The following is a 13,592-nucleotide window of genomic DNA, read 5'->3' as shown; positions in this document are numbered from 1 at the left end:
ACAGCACCTCCACCAGCCGAAGCTAAGTAGTAACATTAACATGATGCCATCTAATTGCAGTCGCTGTTCTCATAATATACAGGAGAACTATCGCCTTATGGTGAGGATAGCCGTGCTGCAAGCCCAGCTTCAGACGCAATCGTTAGGCAAGGGTAATTTAAGTGTAGGAAAGGATGAAACAGCGTCTGTGCCACCAATAAGTAGATAGTAGTATAAATCCCCTCGCACAGTCCCCGCAGCCTGACAATTTTCTCATGGCTTCTGGAAGGAAATGCTGTCAGAATGCTCAACTGCTGTCGCTCATTCAGCCAACAAACTTTCAACCGGTTCTCCCCCATTAAGCAACGAGTCGGAGTCAGAGGCCGAGCCTTCTCTGATCTCTCCTCCACCCGTTACGGGGTCTGAGCCACCGAAGCCTCCCACCATTAGCTCTGACAAATTGAAAACCCTAGTCATTGGCAACTCCATTTCCCGCAATATTAGACTTAAAAATAATCATCCAGCAATCATTTGAACATCTTGGCCATGTACTGCTATAATACTGCTATAATATCCACCCAGCAAACCCAGAAGAGGACTGGCCACCCCTCAGAGCCTGGTTCCTCTCTAGGTTTTTTTCCTAGGTTCCTGTTTTTCTAGGGAGTTTTCCTAGCCACCGTGCTTCTCCATCTGCATTGCTTGCTGTTTGGGGTTTTAGGCTGGGTTTCTGTATAGCACTTTGTGACATCGGCTGATGTAAAAAGGGCTTTATAAATACATTTGATTTATTGACTGAACACTGTTAATTCACCACAGATCAGTGTTCAACACCATAGTGCCTTCGAAGCTCATCACTAAGCTAAGGATCCGGGACTGAACACCGCCCTCTGCAACTGGATCCTGGACTTCCTGACAGGACGCCCCCATGTGGTGAGGGTAGGCAACAACATCTGCCATGCTGACCCTCAACCCGGGGGCCCCTCAGGGGTGGGTGCTTAGTCCCCTCCTGTACTCCCTGTTGACCCACGACTGCGTGGCTGCGCACGACTCCAAAACCATCAAAGTTTGTAGACGACACGATGGTGCTAGGCCTGATCACCGATGACTAGTGGTGAAAAAAGTACCCAATTGTCATACTTGAGTAAAAGTAAAGATACCTTAATAGAAAATGACTCAAGTAAAAGTTAAAGAGTTGAAAGAAAAATACATATCTCAGACTGGCCAATAAAAATAAAAGATTAAGATTGGCATAAGAACACAGACACTGGACAGAGGAAATCTGCCTAGAAGGCCAGCATCCCGGAATCGCCTCTTCACTGTTGACGTTGAGACTGGTGTTTTAAGGGTACTATTTAATGAAGCTGCCAGTTGAGGACTTGTGAGGCGTCACTCTAATGTACTTGTCCTCTTGCTCAGTTGTGCACCGGGGCCTCCCACTCCTCTTTCTATTCTGGTTAGAGCCAATTTGCACTGTTCTGTGAAGGGAGTAGTACACAGCGTTGTACGAGATCTTCAGTTTCTTGGCAATTTCTCACATGGAATAGCCTTCATTTCTCAGAACAATAACAGACTGACGAGTTTCAGAAGAAAGTGTTATGTTTCTGGCCATTTTGAGCCTGTAATCAAACCCACAAATGCTGATGCTCCAGATACTCAACTAGTCTAAAAAAGGCCAGTTTTATTGCTTGTTTAATCAGAACAACAGTTTTCAGCTGTGCTAACATAATTTCAAAAAGGGTTTTCTAATGATCAGTTCGCCTTTTAAAATGATAAACTGGAATTAGCTAACACAACGTGCCATTGCAACACAGGTGTGATGGTTGCTGATAATGGGCCTCTGTACGCCTATGTAGATATTCCATTAAACATCAGCCGTTTCCATCTACAATAGTCATTCACAACATTAACAAAGTCTACGCTATTTCTGATCAATTTGATGTCATTTTAATAGCCCCAAAAATTGCTTTTCTTTCAAAAACAAGGACATTTCTAAGTGACCCCAAACTTTTGAACGGTAGTGTATGTTTAGACACTTTTGTCCAGATGAGATGAAGGTTATTAATTGGATCCCTGGGCTGTGGGACAGTGGATGTGCATTGATAATTAAAATGGTATTGTTAATAGGTATTACCCAGGAATTGTGGTGAATAACTCCCTGCTATCGCTCCTTGCTATCAACCAATCAGCATCCAGGATCCAAACAACCTGTTTTATAATAGAGCTCGCCAATTTATGGTTCTAAAAACCGGAAACGAGTTAGCATTTTCTTTGTGCATTGTATTGGGGGAATAAATGTGGAAAATATTTGGGTTTTGGGATATATGCAGGCGATAAAGTCTGAAATTAACACAGGTTTAGGAGATTTTATACGTTTTGTTTTAAGAGATAATATATGTCAGTTAACATGACCTTTATGAATTATGAAGCCTTTATGTGCTCAAAATATGTACGAAATGTAACTACAACATTAGCCGCTTAATTTTTCGCCTCACTACGCCAACCATCAAATCAAATCAAATGTTATTTGTCACATGCGCCGTATACAACTGGTATCGACTTGACCGTGAATTGCTTGCTTACGAGCCCTTCCCAACAAAAATAGTAACACAAGAGGAATAAAATAAAATAGACAAGAATGGCGCTATATACAGGGAGTACCAGATTAATGTGCAGAGGTACATGGTATTTGAGGGAGATATGTACATGACATCAGAGTAAAGTGACTAGCCATCAGGATATATATTTTTTTAAAGATAACAATAAGAGTAAAACAAATTGTAAAAATGTGTCTACGCTACTGTTCGCCAAAAAGCTAGTTAGTTAGCTTTCTGCTTAACATCTCAAACGAAAACACAATGCTAGTATATTGTTTTGCTCCAGGCATGCAACCCAATATCTCTTCAGCGGGATAGTGCTTGTTTTATCGATTCCCGAACTATGTTCAGAGGAGACTTTGGGTCCATCTGATAAAGTAAGTTAAACCTGTTAGCTAGACGTCAAAGGCATGCGACCGGAGGTGTAGTTTTATTTTGTACATGTTAGCATATTGTTTGCTTTTTACTTGTTTTGATTAAATAAATGCATCAAAATTCACAAAATGTGACATTAGCATTAATTTCCACATAGGCCTTTGCCAAGGAGTTAGCCTCTTTTTAATAGGGTTATGGCTAGATGGACTTCAGTTTTTGTAAAATTAACGTCAGATTTTAACTTTTCGCAGCAGGTTCGGATAATTAGGTTAAGGTTGGGAAAGGGTTAGCTTAAATGAAGAAAACATATATACTTTTGACAAAAAGCCGCCATTATCATTATATTCTAATCAGGCACCACTGAGCCAACCTGCTGTGTCGTTAATGCTGGGTCCATCCTCTGCACGTTTAGCCAACAAGGGGATATCCGTGATCCGACCTTATTCGTAACTGTTGTTTTTGTTTTGCAACCAAGTAAAATGTACTACAAGTTAAATGGAGTTACACAAAGACTTGCCGGATCGGCACCAAGTGCGTACAGCCCTCAGGTAGGAACAGAAAGCATGTCCAGCAGTCAAAGATGTAAAAATCCACTAATGACCTTCACATTGTTAGCTAGCTAACGTTAGCTTCAATTGGGCACAACAAACGCATGCATTGATTTACACAACATGGCTAAGAAATCTCGCCACATATATTTGTTTTATAACAGTTAACTGGCTAGTTAATGTTGTGGTTGGCTAAGGTAACTCGACCTACAAAGCTAGCAAACACATTAGCCCTAGCTAGCAAGTTGGTGCCGGTTAGCTAGCAGCGTTTTGTTGCAGAGACATTCCGGATTAGTCTTGTGAATTTCCGGCAGACTAGACGGTTTTTGGCGTATTGCTACCGTTCTCATTTCGGAATGTGCATTCCACATAGTGAAAAAAAAAGAGTAATAGGATAAATGTATTGCACCACCATCTATGACAATCTATGTGCCGGATCGGCAGGTAGCCTAGTGGTTAGGGCGTTGGGCCGGTAACTGAAAGGTTGCTTGATCAAATCACCGAGCTGAGAAGGTAAACATATGTCGTTCTGCCCCTGAACAAGTCACTTGACCCACTGTTCCCCGGTAGGCCGTCATTGTAAATAAGAATCTGTTCTTAACTTACTTGCCCAGTGAAATAAAGGTTAAATTAAAAAAGAGCCAATTTATGCTTGAGCCGAAAATGTGGTCGGATGCGCCGTATTTTACCTTTATTTAACTAGGCAAGTAAGTTAAGAACAAATTCTTATTTTCAATGACGGCTTAGGAACAGTGGGTTACACCATCCATGGTGTGAGGCACAATTGAGCACCCACTGCATCGCCATTCACCTCTCAAATTTTGTAACAACGTGGAGGGTCAGCATTGACATGATTGGTTGGCGGGAGGTTCTGGCCACAGTGATGTACTGGGCCGTATGCACTACCCTCTGTAGTGCCTTGCGCTCACTTCCTTGACAATTTCCTTCACAACAGCTCTGCGCTGCTTGGTGAAGTGCAATAAGTGAATGCCCTGATTTCTGCAGAGGCCATATCACCCTAAATTCTGTATGGGCAATAATGCAGATGGCGGAATGACCATGCAGCACCTTTAACGCCTAGATAACACTGATGGCTTTATTGCGCAAAATGGTACACAGCATCATTTGGATATGTGTGCAACAAAAGTTAAACAGTCACCTTCAGCTACCATTCCTGTCAATCTGACGACGTATACAGTTTGAAACATACTTTTGATAAATTCAACATATGCACCACACAGAACCACTGCAACTGCCTTTGCAACGCAATGCTGCAAGGCAAATGCAGCATTCCATTTTAAAATGAATGTACTTCTGATGTACCAAAATGCAAAGACGCTGTCGGTGTGATCTAGGCGTAACCCTGCACCGACTGCAATGCACAACAGAGTGTAGTGCGTACGGCCCAGTACATCACTGGGGCAAAGCTTCCTGCCATCCAGGACCTCTATACCAGGCGGTAGGGGGTACCGGTACAGAATCAATGTGCAGGCTTAATTGAGGTAATATGTACTTGCTTAGTTTTTTTAACTAGGCAAGTCGGTTAAGAACAAATTCTTATTTACAATGACGGCCTACACCTGCCGACGCTGGGCCAATTGTGTGCCACCATATGGGACTCCCAATCACGGCTGATTGTGATACAGCCTGGATGGAACCGTGCAAATGTGATACCATTCCACCTATTCCGCTCCAGCCATTACCACGAGCCCGTCCCTCCCAATTAAGGTGCCACCAATCTCCTGTGACGTAGTGGTAAAGGGACTATGCATAGTTAATAAACAGCAAGTAGCAGCAGCAGTGTTAAAAAAAAAAGGGTTAATGCAGGTAGTCCAGGTATCAATTTGATTAACTGTTTAGCAGTCTTATGGCTTGGAGGTTGAAGCTGTTAAGGAGCCTTTTGTGTTACTTATTTTTTAAACTTTTGTTTATTTAATTTGGTATTTATTTTTCTAGCACATAGTCAGTCTTAACCAACAATGCAGAGTTGTTTTTTTAAGGGCTTGTAAGTACGCATTTTATGTTAAGATCTACACCTGTTTGTATTTGGCGCATGTGACAAATAAAATTAGATTTGATTTACACTATCCCCCAAAAACCTACCACCCTATCCCACTACATGGCCCTAAACGATCCTACACCAGGCTGTTGGCCTGGGAGGACGGAACCCCTTCTCACAACTTTCTTTAGATCTTCTCCAGTAAAATATCTCACAACCAAATATTTTGCTGCTGCTGCAACTACCACAGTTATATTCTGGCTATAAACCCAAGAAATCCAACCTTACTAAAACTCATCCTATCTGGCTGGCTCCCTCTCTCTTCAGGCCTACTCACTGGGGGGCTCCCAGTTGACTCACTCACCCTTGGGCTCTCCTCTTCATTGCCTCAGTATAGGAAATATTTTACCTCTCCTCTCTTTCAGGCAGATACACAAAAAATCGAAACAATTCCTGTTCTCAAAACTTTCGCAGACGTAACCATTCCCAGTTTGTCCTTTACCAAGCCCGATACAATGAATGGGTCGGCCCAAAAGCTCGAATCCACTCTTTCCAAAAATCCATAATCATCTGGTAGGATTATCAGGGAAAACGTTGGAAGTGTCCACTACACCTGTTGCCGCAGGTATGTCCACTTCATCCTGGACCGGCTCAACCTCAGAATCCTCACCGCTGCCATCTGACACCATTTGTAGATCATCAAGTTTCTCAAGAGCATGGAGACCTGTAAGTCAATCAGGAGACGTAGGTATGTACACCTCGAACGAAGGTGTATACTCAGACAAATCTCTGATCTTACATTTACATTTTAGTCATTTAGCAGACGCTCTTATCCAGAGCGACTTACAGTAGGGAATGTCTACATTTCATACAATTTCATACATTTTTTTTTTTCTGTGCTGGCCCCCCGTGGGAATCGAACCCACAACCCTGGCGTTGCAAACACCATGCTCTACCAACTGAGCTACAGCGCCATTCTTACGCTTTCGCGTCATTGCACCTCTGTCCGAAAGTTGTGGCTATTACCAACTTCTCATGACGTCAGTGATCTTCAGGTCGGGAAGTCGGAAGATGGCAGAGTTTCCGACTTGGAATTCCAAGTTGGATGACCGTTCTAGGGCTTTCCCCGACTAAAAATGTTGGTCGACCGAAAGTCATTGTTCTTTAAATTTTAACTGTGTATTTTTTTCATATAGACACACCCTATGTGTTTGAATAAAATCGACTATATGCATTGAGCTTGTCTGAGGCGTTTAGCTTACGATTTGATGAAATAAGACGACTGCTTCGAGGGCGTCAGAGATCTAGATAACCAGAAGAAAAAACCTTAACCTGACCCAACTATTCTCCTCCTGCTGGCTTTTGCACATTCTGCCATTACTCTCCTGAAGTTGCCAGTAATAGGCAACACGAGGAGTCGGCAACCTTTCTCATGTTGAATGCAAATTTATCTTACCATTTCTACCGATGTGTGTGGCAGTTGTTTTCATATGCACATTTTCCTGAAACGGATTCATTTATAGTAACTTTTTCATATCTCAAAATCATTATCATGTGGTTCATCAATTCGATCTAAATGGAAAATGATAAAAACCTAAAAAGTAACTTCTATTGCCATTACCAACTATTTAAAAGTAGCCAACAAATAAAAGATTGCAGCCTGCAGGTAGAAAATATCCTGATTCAAAAAGAAATATCCTATAAATCACATTGGCTACACATGGCCTGTCTACAACGAACTTAAAACATTGTATTAACTTGGGTCCAGCCCGAATGCAACATTGTATAAAATATTCAGGGCCCTCAGTTTCCCATGCAAGTGGGCTTTGGACAGACACAGCTGTAGGCTATTTGCGCAAGGGATAAGAAGCAGTGTTTGACATGGGCAGGAGCTCACCAGACCTGAGTACCTGTACCTCAAATGTTCTACTGCTTGAGTTCCTGTTCCTCTTATAGAATACCAGCTCAGAAGTATTGTGGCGCTCCTGCACCAGCACCCAAAATGACTACCGGAAACCTATTTCAGTCAAAGTCGAGCACTGATAAGAAGTAATCAGGTATTTTCTGATGTTTCGACTGGATCCGAGCATGACATTTTTCCCTTTCACACTGAGTGGTTATCGAAAGCGGGAGAGCTGAAAAGATTTTTCAAATACATTGAGGAACTATTGTAATTCTCAATGGGGCTGTTTGAGGTGAAAACATTACTTTGAGAAGCTCCACAGGTCATTACTGGTGGTGCGTTAAGCTAATCAGAAATACTATCAGATCCCCAAATGGGCACATTTTATATGCCTACATTTGCGCGCAGGCCAGGTAGCCTATAGGCCTACTTCTATGCGTGCGCGTCCTTACTCAACATTGATAGGAGCGCTCCAAACAAAATACAATTGACAACTCGTAAATTGAATGAAATAAACCAAAACTTGTTTCTCACAAGTGTAGCATAGGTTGTGCACTGCAAACAATGTGTCCACTCAGATAATGGGAAGACTGCAATACTATTGAATGCATTAAAATATATTACCGTAAACCAAAGTAACAAACATTGTAGATTAGGAATTACCGGTAAATGTACTACTGATGGTATATGTAAGGGGGGTATTGATAGACTAACAATCAAACACAAGAAATTCACTCAATTTAAGTTATGAAACAATGAATGTGCACAAATTGGCGGGGGAGAGCGCATTCTGGAGAGAAGTGCATTGTGCATCTAGTCGCATGGTCAATCCGACGTCTCCATTGGCTGTGCAGCATTTAGGGTGATATGGCCTCAGCAGAAGTCAGGACATTCATACTTCTTGTGTTTCGCGGAGCAGTGTAGAGCTGTTGTCAAGGAAGTGAGTTTATATTTATACAGAATGTACCCCCCCCCCCATCAACCAATCACGTCAATGCGGTGCTATACAGAGCGCATTGTTACAGAAGTTGGAAGGCGCATGGCGATGTGGTGGCAATGCTCCGATACCTTCTGCCCAACTAAGGGAGTTAACAGCTCGTGGCTGAGGTGTGGGGGGCTGGTCCTTGAAGATGCTGCTAGTACCGTGGCTACTAATATTACATCAACTACCAAAGATGCATAGATAGCTCATCCGTTAGTTATGTACCCTAATAAGGTATCTAGCTAGTTTTTATAGCTAGCAAACGCTACCTATGAAACAGTCCTAGCTATGTTGAGTGAGCCACAACCACACCACTTTTGACCCTGTTGACCTTATTGGTGAGGGAGGAGTGCCCTTCTCAAATCCAACAGTAATCTGCACCAGTCGGTCATGTTGTCAACAAGGCAGCATGATGTATTGTTCAGAAACATGCATCTCTTTTCCATATCTAGTTTGGAGAATAACATTATTTGGAAGGCATATAAAGTGTTAGCAAAGCAATCACCTTTGCACGTGTAAACAGCAGACCTCCTAATCCTTACTACATGCGTAAAGGGATACTTTGGGATTTTTGGCAATGAAGCCCTCTATCTAGATGAACTCATGGATACCATTTATGTCTCTGCGTGCAATTTGAAGGAAGTTGCTAACTAGCGTTAGCACAATGACTGGAGGTCTATGGTAACAGCTAGCATGTTTTTAGTTAGCATTGGCTTGCAAAACGACCTCTAACTTCCTTCATATTGGACACAGAGAAATACAATTGGTATCCATGAGTTCATCTGACTCTGGGGAAGTAGATAAGGGGCTTCATTGCAACAATCCCAAAGTATTTCTTTAACATAAGTCAGTAGTTTTGAGACGAATTTGCCGGGGGGGGGTCTTCCTAGGGCATACATCTACATTATGTATTTCTTTTTTCAGTGGCGACCATGATTTAGCAACGGCGGTGCACCGCTGCTAAATGCATAAAGGGCAAACACTGATAGGACCAACTATGTGTTTTGTGGATGTTTGGGTCATGTGGTTTCCACAGTCTAAAGTTTTGTTGTCTCTCCAGGGGTTGAGGGTAACAGTGCCCATGGAGGCCCCTCCAATGATCTTTGCCACCCCCACCAAATATGTGTCGGAGGCAGGGAACACGGTGGAGTACCTGGGACACAACAAAGTCCCTGACCTACAGAAACTCTTCCAGGTACAGACACTGCACGAACCTTTTGTTTGACCCACACACTACTTGGCTTCCTAGGGTCATTGGTGTTCTGTGATAATCACAGAACCCCAATAACCCAGGAAGCTTGTGTAGGAGTTTTTCCTACTTGACCTTGGTTTGTTAGAAGATAAAGCGATCAACTCCTGTGGTAATTTACTTCAACCACGAACTACATTCACTGCCAATATTCCTTCTAGTTCCGACTAGTTTTCTAGAAAGTTATATACACTGTCCCTGCAGAGAAGTTGTGAGCAATGATAAAGTTTGGACTTTAATAAAATATGACATATCTCAGGATTCCCCCCTGTGACTCACAGTGGGGAGTTGGAAACTTCTATCACATTTCTCATTCTCTTTATTCTGTCTACATTGCAGAAGTCTGACGGTATCCCTGTGCACCTGAAGAGAGGCCTGATGGACAAGATGCTGTACAGGACCACCATGGGCCTGACCATTGGTGGGACCCTCTACTGCCTGATGGCTCTCTACATAGCTGCCCAGCCAAGGAAGTGATCTGCTCATCCAGCCTCTTCCCCTTCAAGGGTCCAACAGGATTCTATATGATTAGGAGCAATAATGTGGATGATGATTGTGCTCAGACGGTCAAGGAAAGGAATCCCTTTACTCTCAATTATATGTCCCCTGGTCTTATTGATTGCCTAGTTTCATGTTAAGGTTTTCATCAGACTCAAATAATCTATACTTTGTCAAATTTAAGTCCATGTAATATCACTACTTGCCCTATCTTACTTGCTCTGTGTTCTTGTGCAAGTTGTGCATTTCCACATGTATACCTCTACTGATGTCTCGGTAACAACCAACACCATATCAGTGGTACATAATTATGACGGCTCGTGTATCAACAATCTACATTTTTTAAAAAGTCTGACCATGTTTTCTGCCAGAGCGCTCATCTATGTGCGTGGAAAGAATTTGGGGTCTCATAACATGGATGGCTTTGGGTGCTCATAACATGGATGGCTTTGGGTGCTCATAACATGGATGGCTTTGGGTGCTCTTTTGTTCTGGACGAGAGGGTGGATGGGGCTAGCACCTTTTTCAAAGCTAATAATGAGGTGATACTTCAGGTTGTGTGATATCATTCATTGGTTTCTTTCTGTAATAAACTCTGCTTTTGAGAAGTTACATCTGCATTACCTTATTTGCATGCCCCCCAAGTCCCTATTTTATTTATGGTGCAGAGGTTGAGTTGTCATTTCGTCTGCATACTAACTGATGGTGTTCTGTAAAAAAAAGGGAGTACACAGAGTATCTGACAAGTCATTGTAATTTTGTCTTGGGATAATAAAGTATATTTTGTTTGTAAAACATATTTTTTTAGCTTTCTTTCATTTTGTTACCCATCTGCTTCTAAGAATAGCTGACCAGGAAATGGGATATTCCTTCTAGTGGGAGCCATGAACGAATGCTAGTTGGACATTCTAGTTCAATTTGTAGATTTATTTAACATGTCATTGATGATTTTCCAACATCGTCCTGGAAGACCAACTCCGCTCCGGCCAATTAAAAATGTGTATGACCTTGAGTATCGGGCTTCATTGAGGGGAAGCGGATATCTTGTTGATTTGATCTTTGCTTTATTGTTAATGAGTTTTGCAATAGGCAGCTAGCTAGACCTTTCCATCATACACTTATAGGTTAATATTGATGTCATGCAGTAATTAAGGGGATTACAGTTCATTTGAATATGACGTTATGTAATGTCAATTTTTGATATATCGGGCTGCCCGGCCTATAAAATGATGGCTGCGTTTAATCTAGCCACTTCAGCTATTACAGTTTGTATTTGTTGAAAAACAGGCTGTGGGTGGAAGTCTGTTAGAATGGCTCTGAAGATAATTGACCTACTGACTTAAAACTGATGTCTGAAATAGGCTGTTACCATTTTAGGAGTAGCTCTGTGCCTTATTATACAACCAATCCCAAACATATTGGGATCAGTCTGATCACTTCAGTCACTGAAAGCGTCAACACACAGACGTGCTTTTTCCGTGTTGTCATTCAGCAGTGCGACAGTACATTGGTGTGTTTGACTATTGAAATCATAACTACAACTTAAAGCCGTAGCTACGTGTGCTTAAACTGTAAACACTAGAAAAGTTAAGTGGGTGGAATGGTGTTTCATCTTGTTTCCCCGCCATTTCTCACTCAAACTCAGTAACCTATCAGTGACTAAGTGAACACACACATTAAAAGCCCAATGCAGGTTTTTTATATCAATATCACATTTCTGATTAACAATCAAGTGACTTAATAGTTTAACATTAAAATGGACAAAAAAAGTTTTTTTGCTAAAAACTCGGAGGGGAAAACAAACTACACTGAACAAAAATATAAACACAACATGTAAAGTGCTGGTCCCATGTTTCATGAGCTGAAATAAAATATCCCAGAAATTGTCCATATGCACAAAAAGCTTATTTCTCTCAAATGTTGTGCACAAATGTGTTTACATCCCTGTTACTGAGCATGTGTGTAACCTTTATTTAACTAGGCAAGTCAGTTAAGAACAAATTCTTATTTACAATGACAGCCTACCCCGGCCAAACCCGGACGACGCTGGGCCAGTTGTGCGCCGCCCTATGCGACTCCCACTCACGGCCAGATGTGATGCAGCCTGGATTTGAACCCAGTACTACAGTGACACCTCTTGCACTGAGATGCAGTGCCTTTGACCTGAGATGAGATGCAGTGCAGTGCCTTAGCATTTCTCCTTTGCCAAGATAATCCATCCACCTGACAGGTGTGGCATATCAAGAATATCAAGAAGCTGATTTAACAGCATGATCATTACACAGGTGCACCTTGTGCTGTGGACAATTTTAAAAAACTAAAAAATGTGCAGTTTTGTCACACAACACAATGCCACAGATGTATCAAGTTTTGAGGGAGTGTGCAATTTGCATGCTGACTGCAGGAATGTCCACCAGAGCTGTTGCAAGAAAATGTTATGTTAATTTCTCTAACATAAGATGCCTCCAACGTTGTTTTAGAGAATTTGGCAGTACATTCAACCGGCCTCACAACCGCAGACCAAGTGTAACTACGCCAGCCCAGGACCTCCACATCCGGCTTCTTCACCTGTGGGATTGTCTGAGGGGAAGTGCTGAGAATTATTTCTGTCTGTAATAAAGCCCCTTTGTGGGGAAAAACTCTTTCTGATTGGCTGGTCCTGGCTCCCCAGTGTGTGGGCCTGGCTGCCAAGTGGGTGGGCCTATGCCCTCCAAGGCCCACCCATGGCTGTACCCCTGCCCAGTCATGTGAAATTCATATATTAGGGCCTAGTGAATTCATTTCAATTGACTGGTTTCCTTCTATGAACTGTAACTCAGTAAAATCTTTGAAGTTTTTGCATTTTGTGTTTATATTTTTGTTCAGTATAGCTTGGCAGAGAGATTTGGAACTCTCTTTGTTACTAGTCTATTGACCAATTTACTGCCTGGTGATGTCACCAGAGTTGCCAAAACTCCCTTCCATGCAAACAGGCTGTGTAGATTGTATTTTCAACCAGCAACTATCAGGAAATAATGTTAGTTTCATCAGCTGTTGTACAATATGATCCAAAACACAGGGGAAACAGAATTACTGTACTGAGCCTTTAACGGTACTGCTGTGTGATTCTGGTTGGGGGGGGGGGGGATGAAAAGGTACCCCCTGTCAGAGTGACTGATAGAAGCCTGGTGGGTAATCTAACAACTAAACCCGTTCTGATCGTCCAATCTGTCTGTGTGTTTATCTCAGCAGGAGAGCGGGGAGTGGAAAACAAAAAGCGCTAGGCTACAGTCCTCGTACGCCTCGTCCACAGCAAACAACAACAGCCGTATTACATTTCCTTATGCCCAAGCACATCTTATCAGTGTTGTGCCATCGACCCGTAAACATTTAAATACATAATGATAAACGCTTATTAGCGGTAATTATTTATAAGCAGACATACAACGGATGCTATGCGCACACACAACACACCATTAGGTTTGT

General features: G+C 42.2%; 1 protein-coding gene across 1 annotated transcript; it reads left to right on the top strand.

The window, feature by feature from the left end:
* The first annotated feature begins 3,232 nt into the window (after positions 1-3,232).
* On the top strand, positions 3,233-10,926 carry LOC106576754 (cytochrome c oxidase subunit 7A-related protein, mitochondrial). The gene is made up of 3 exons (XM_014154125.2): positions 3,233-3,496; positions 9,441-9,575; positions 9,969-10,926. Exons 1-3 carry the CDS (start codon positions 3,428-3,430, stop codon positions 10,104-10,106), a joined length of 342 nt encoding a protein of 113 aa, XP_014009600.1. The 5' UTR covers positions 3,233-3,427; the 3' UTR covers positions 10,107-10,926.
* Positions 10,927-13,592: the final 2,666 nt, after the last annotated feature.

Source organism: Salmo salar, chromosome ssa18 (assembly GCF_905237065.1).
Source record: "Salmo salar chromosome ssa18, Ssal_v3.1, whole genome shotgun sequence".
In the NCBI taxonomy this organism is placed as follows: Eukaryota; Metazoa; Chordata; class Actinopteri; order Salmoniformes; family Salmonidae; genus Salmo; species Salmo salar.
Note: the sequence above shows the minus strand (reverse complement) of the source record. Positions and strands in the feature narration are given on the sequence as shown.

Coding starts and splice junctions, on each gene's coding strand:
- LOC106576754 (XM_014154125.2), top strand. CDS start 3,428: ATGTACTACAAGTTAAATGGAGTTACACAAAGACTTGCCGGATCGGCA. Junction 3,497..9,440: donor CAAGTGCGTACAGCCCTCAG/GTAGGAACAGAA, acceptor TTGTCTCTCCAG/GGGTTGAGGGTAACAGTGCC. Junction 9,576..9,968: donor ACCTACAGAAACTCTTCCAG/GTACAGACACTG, acceptor TCTACATTGCAG/AAGTCTGACGGTATCCCTGT.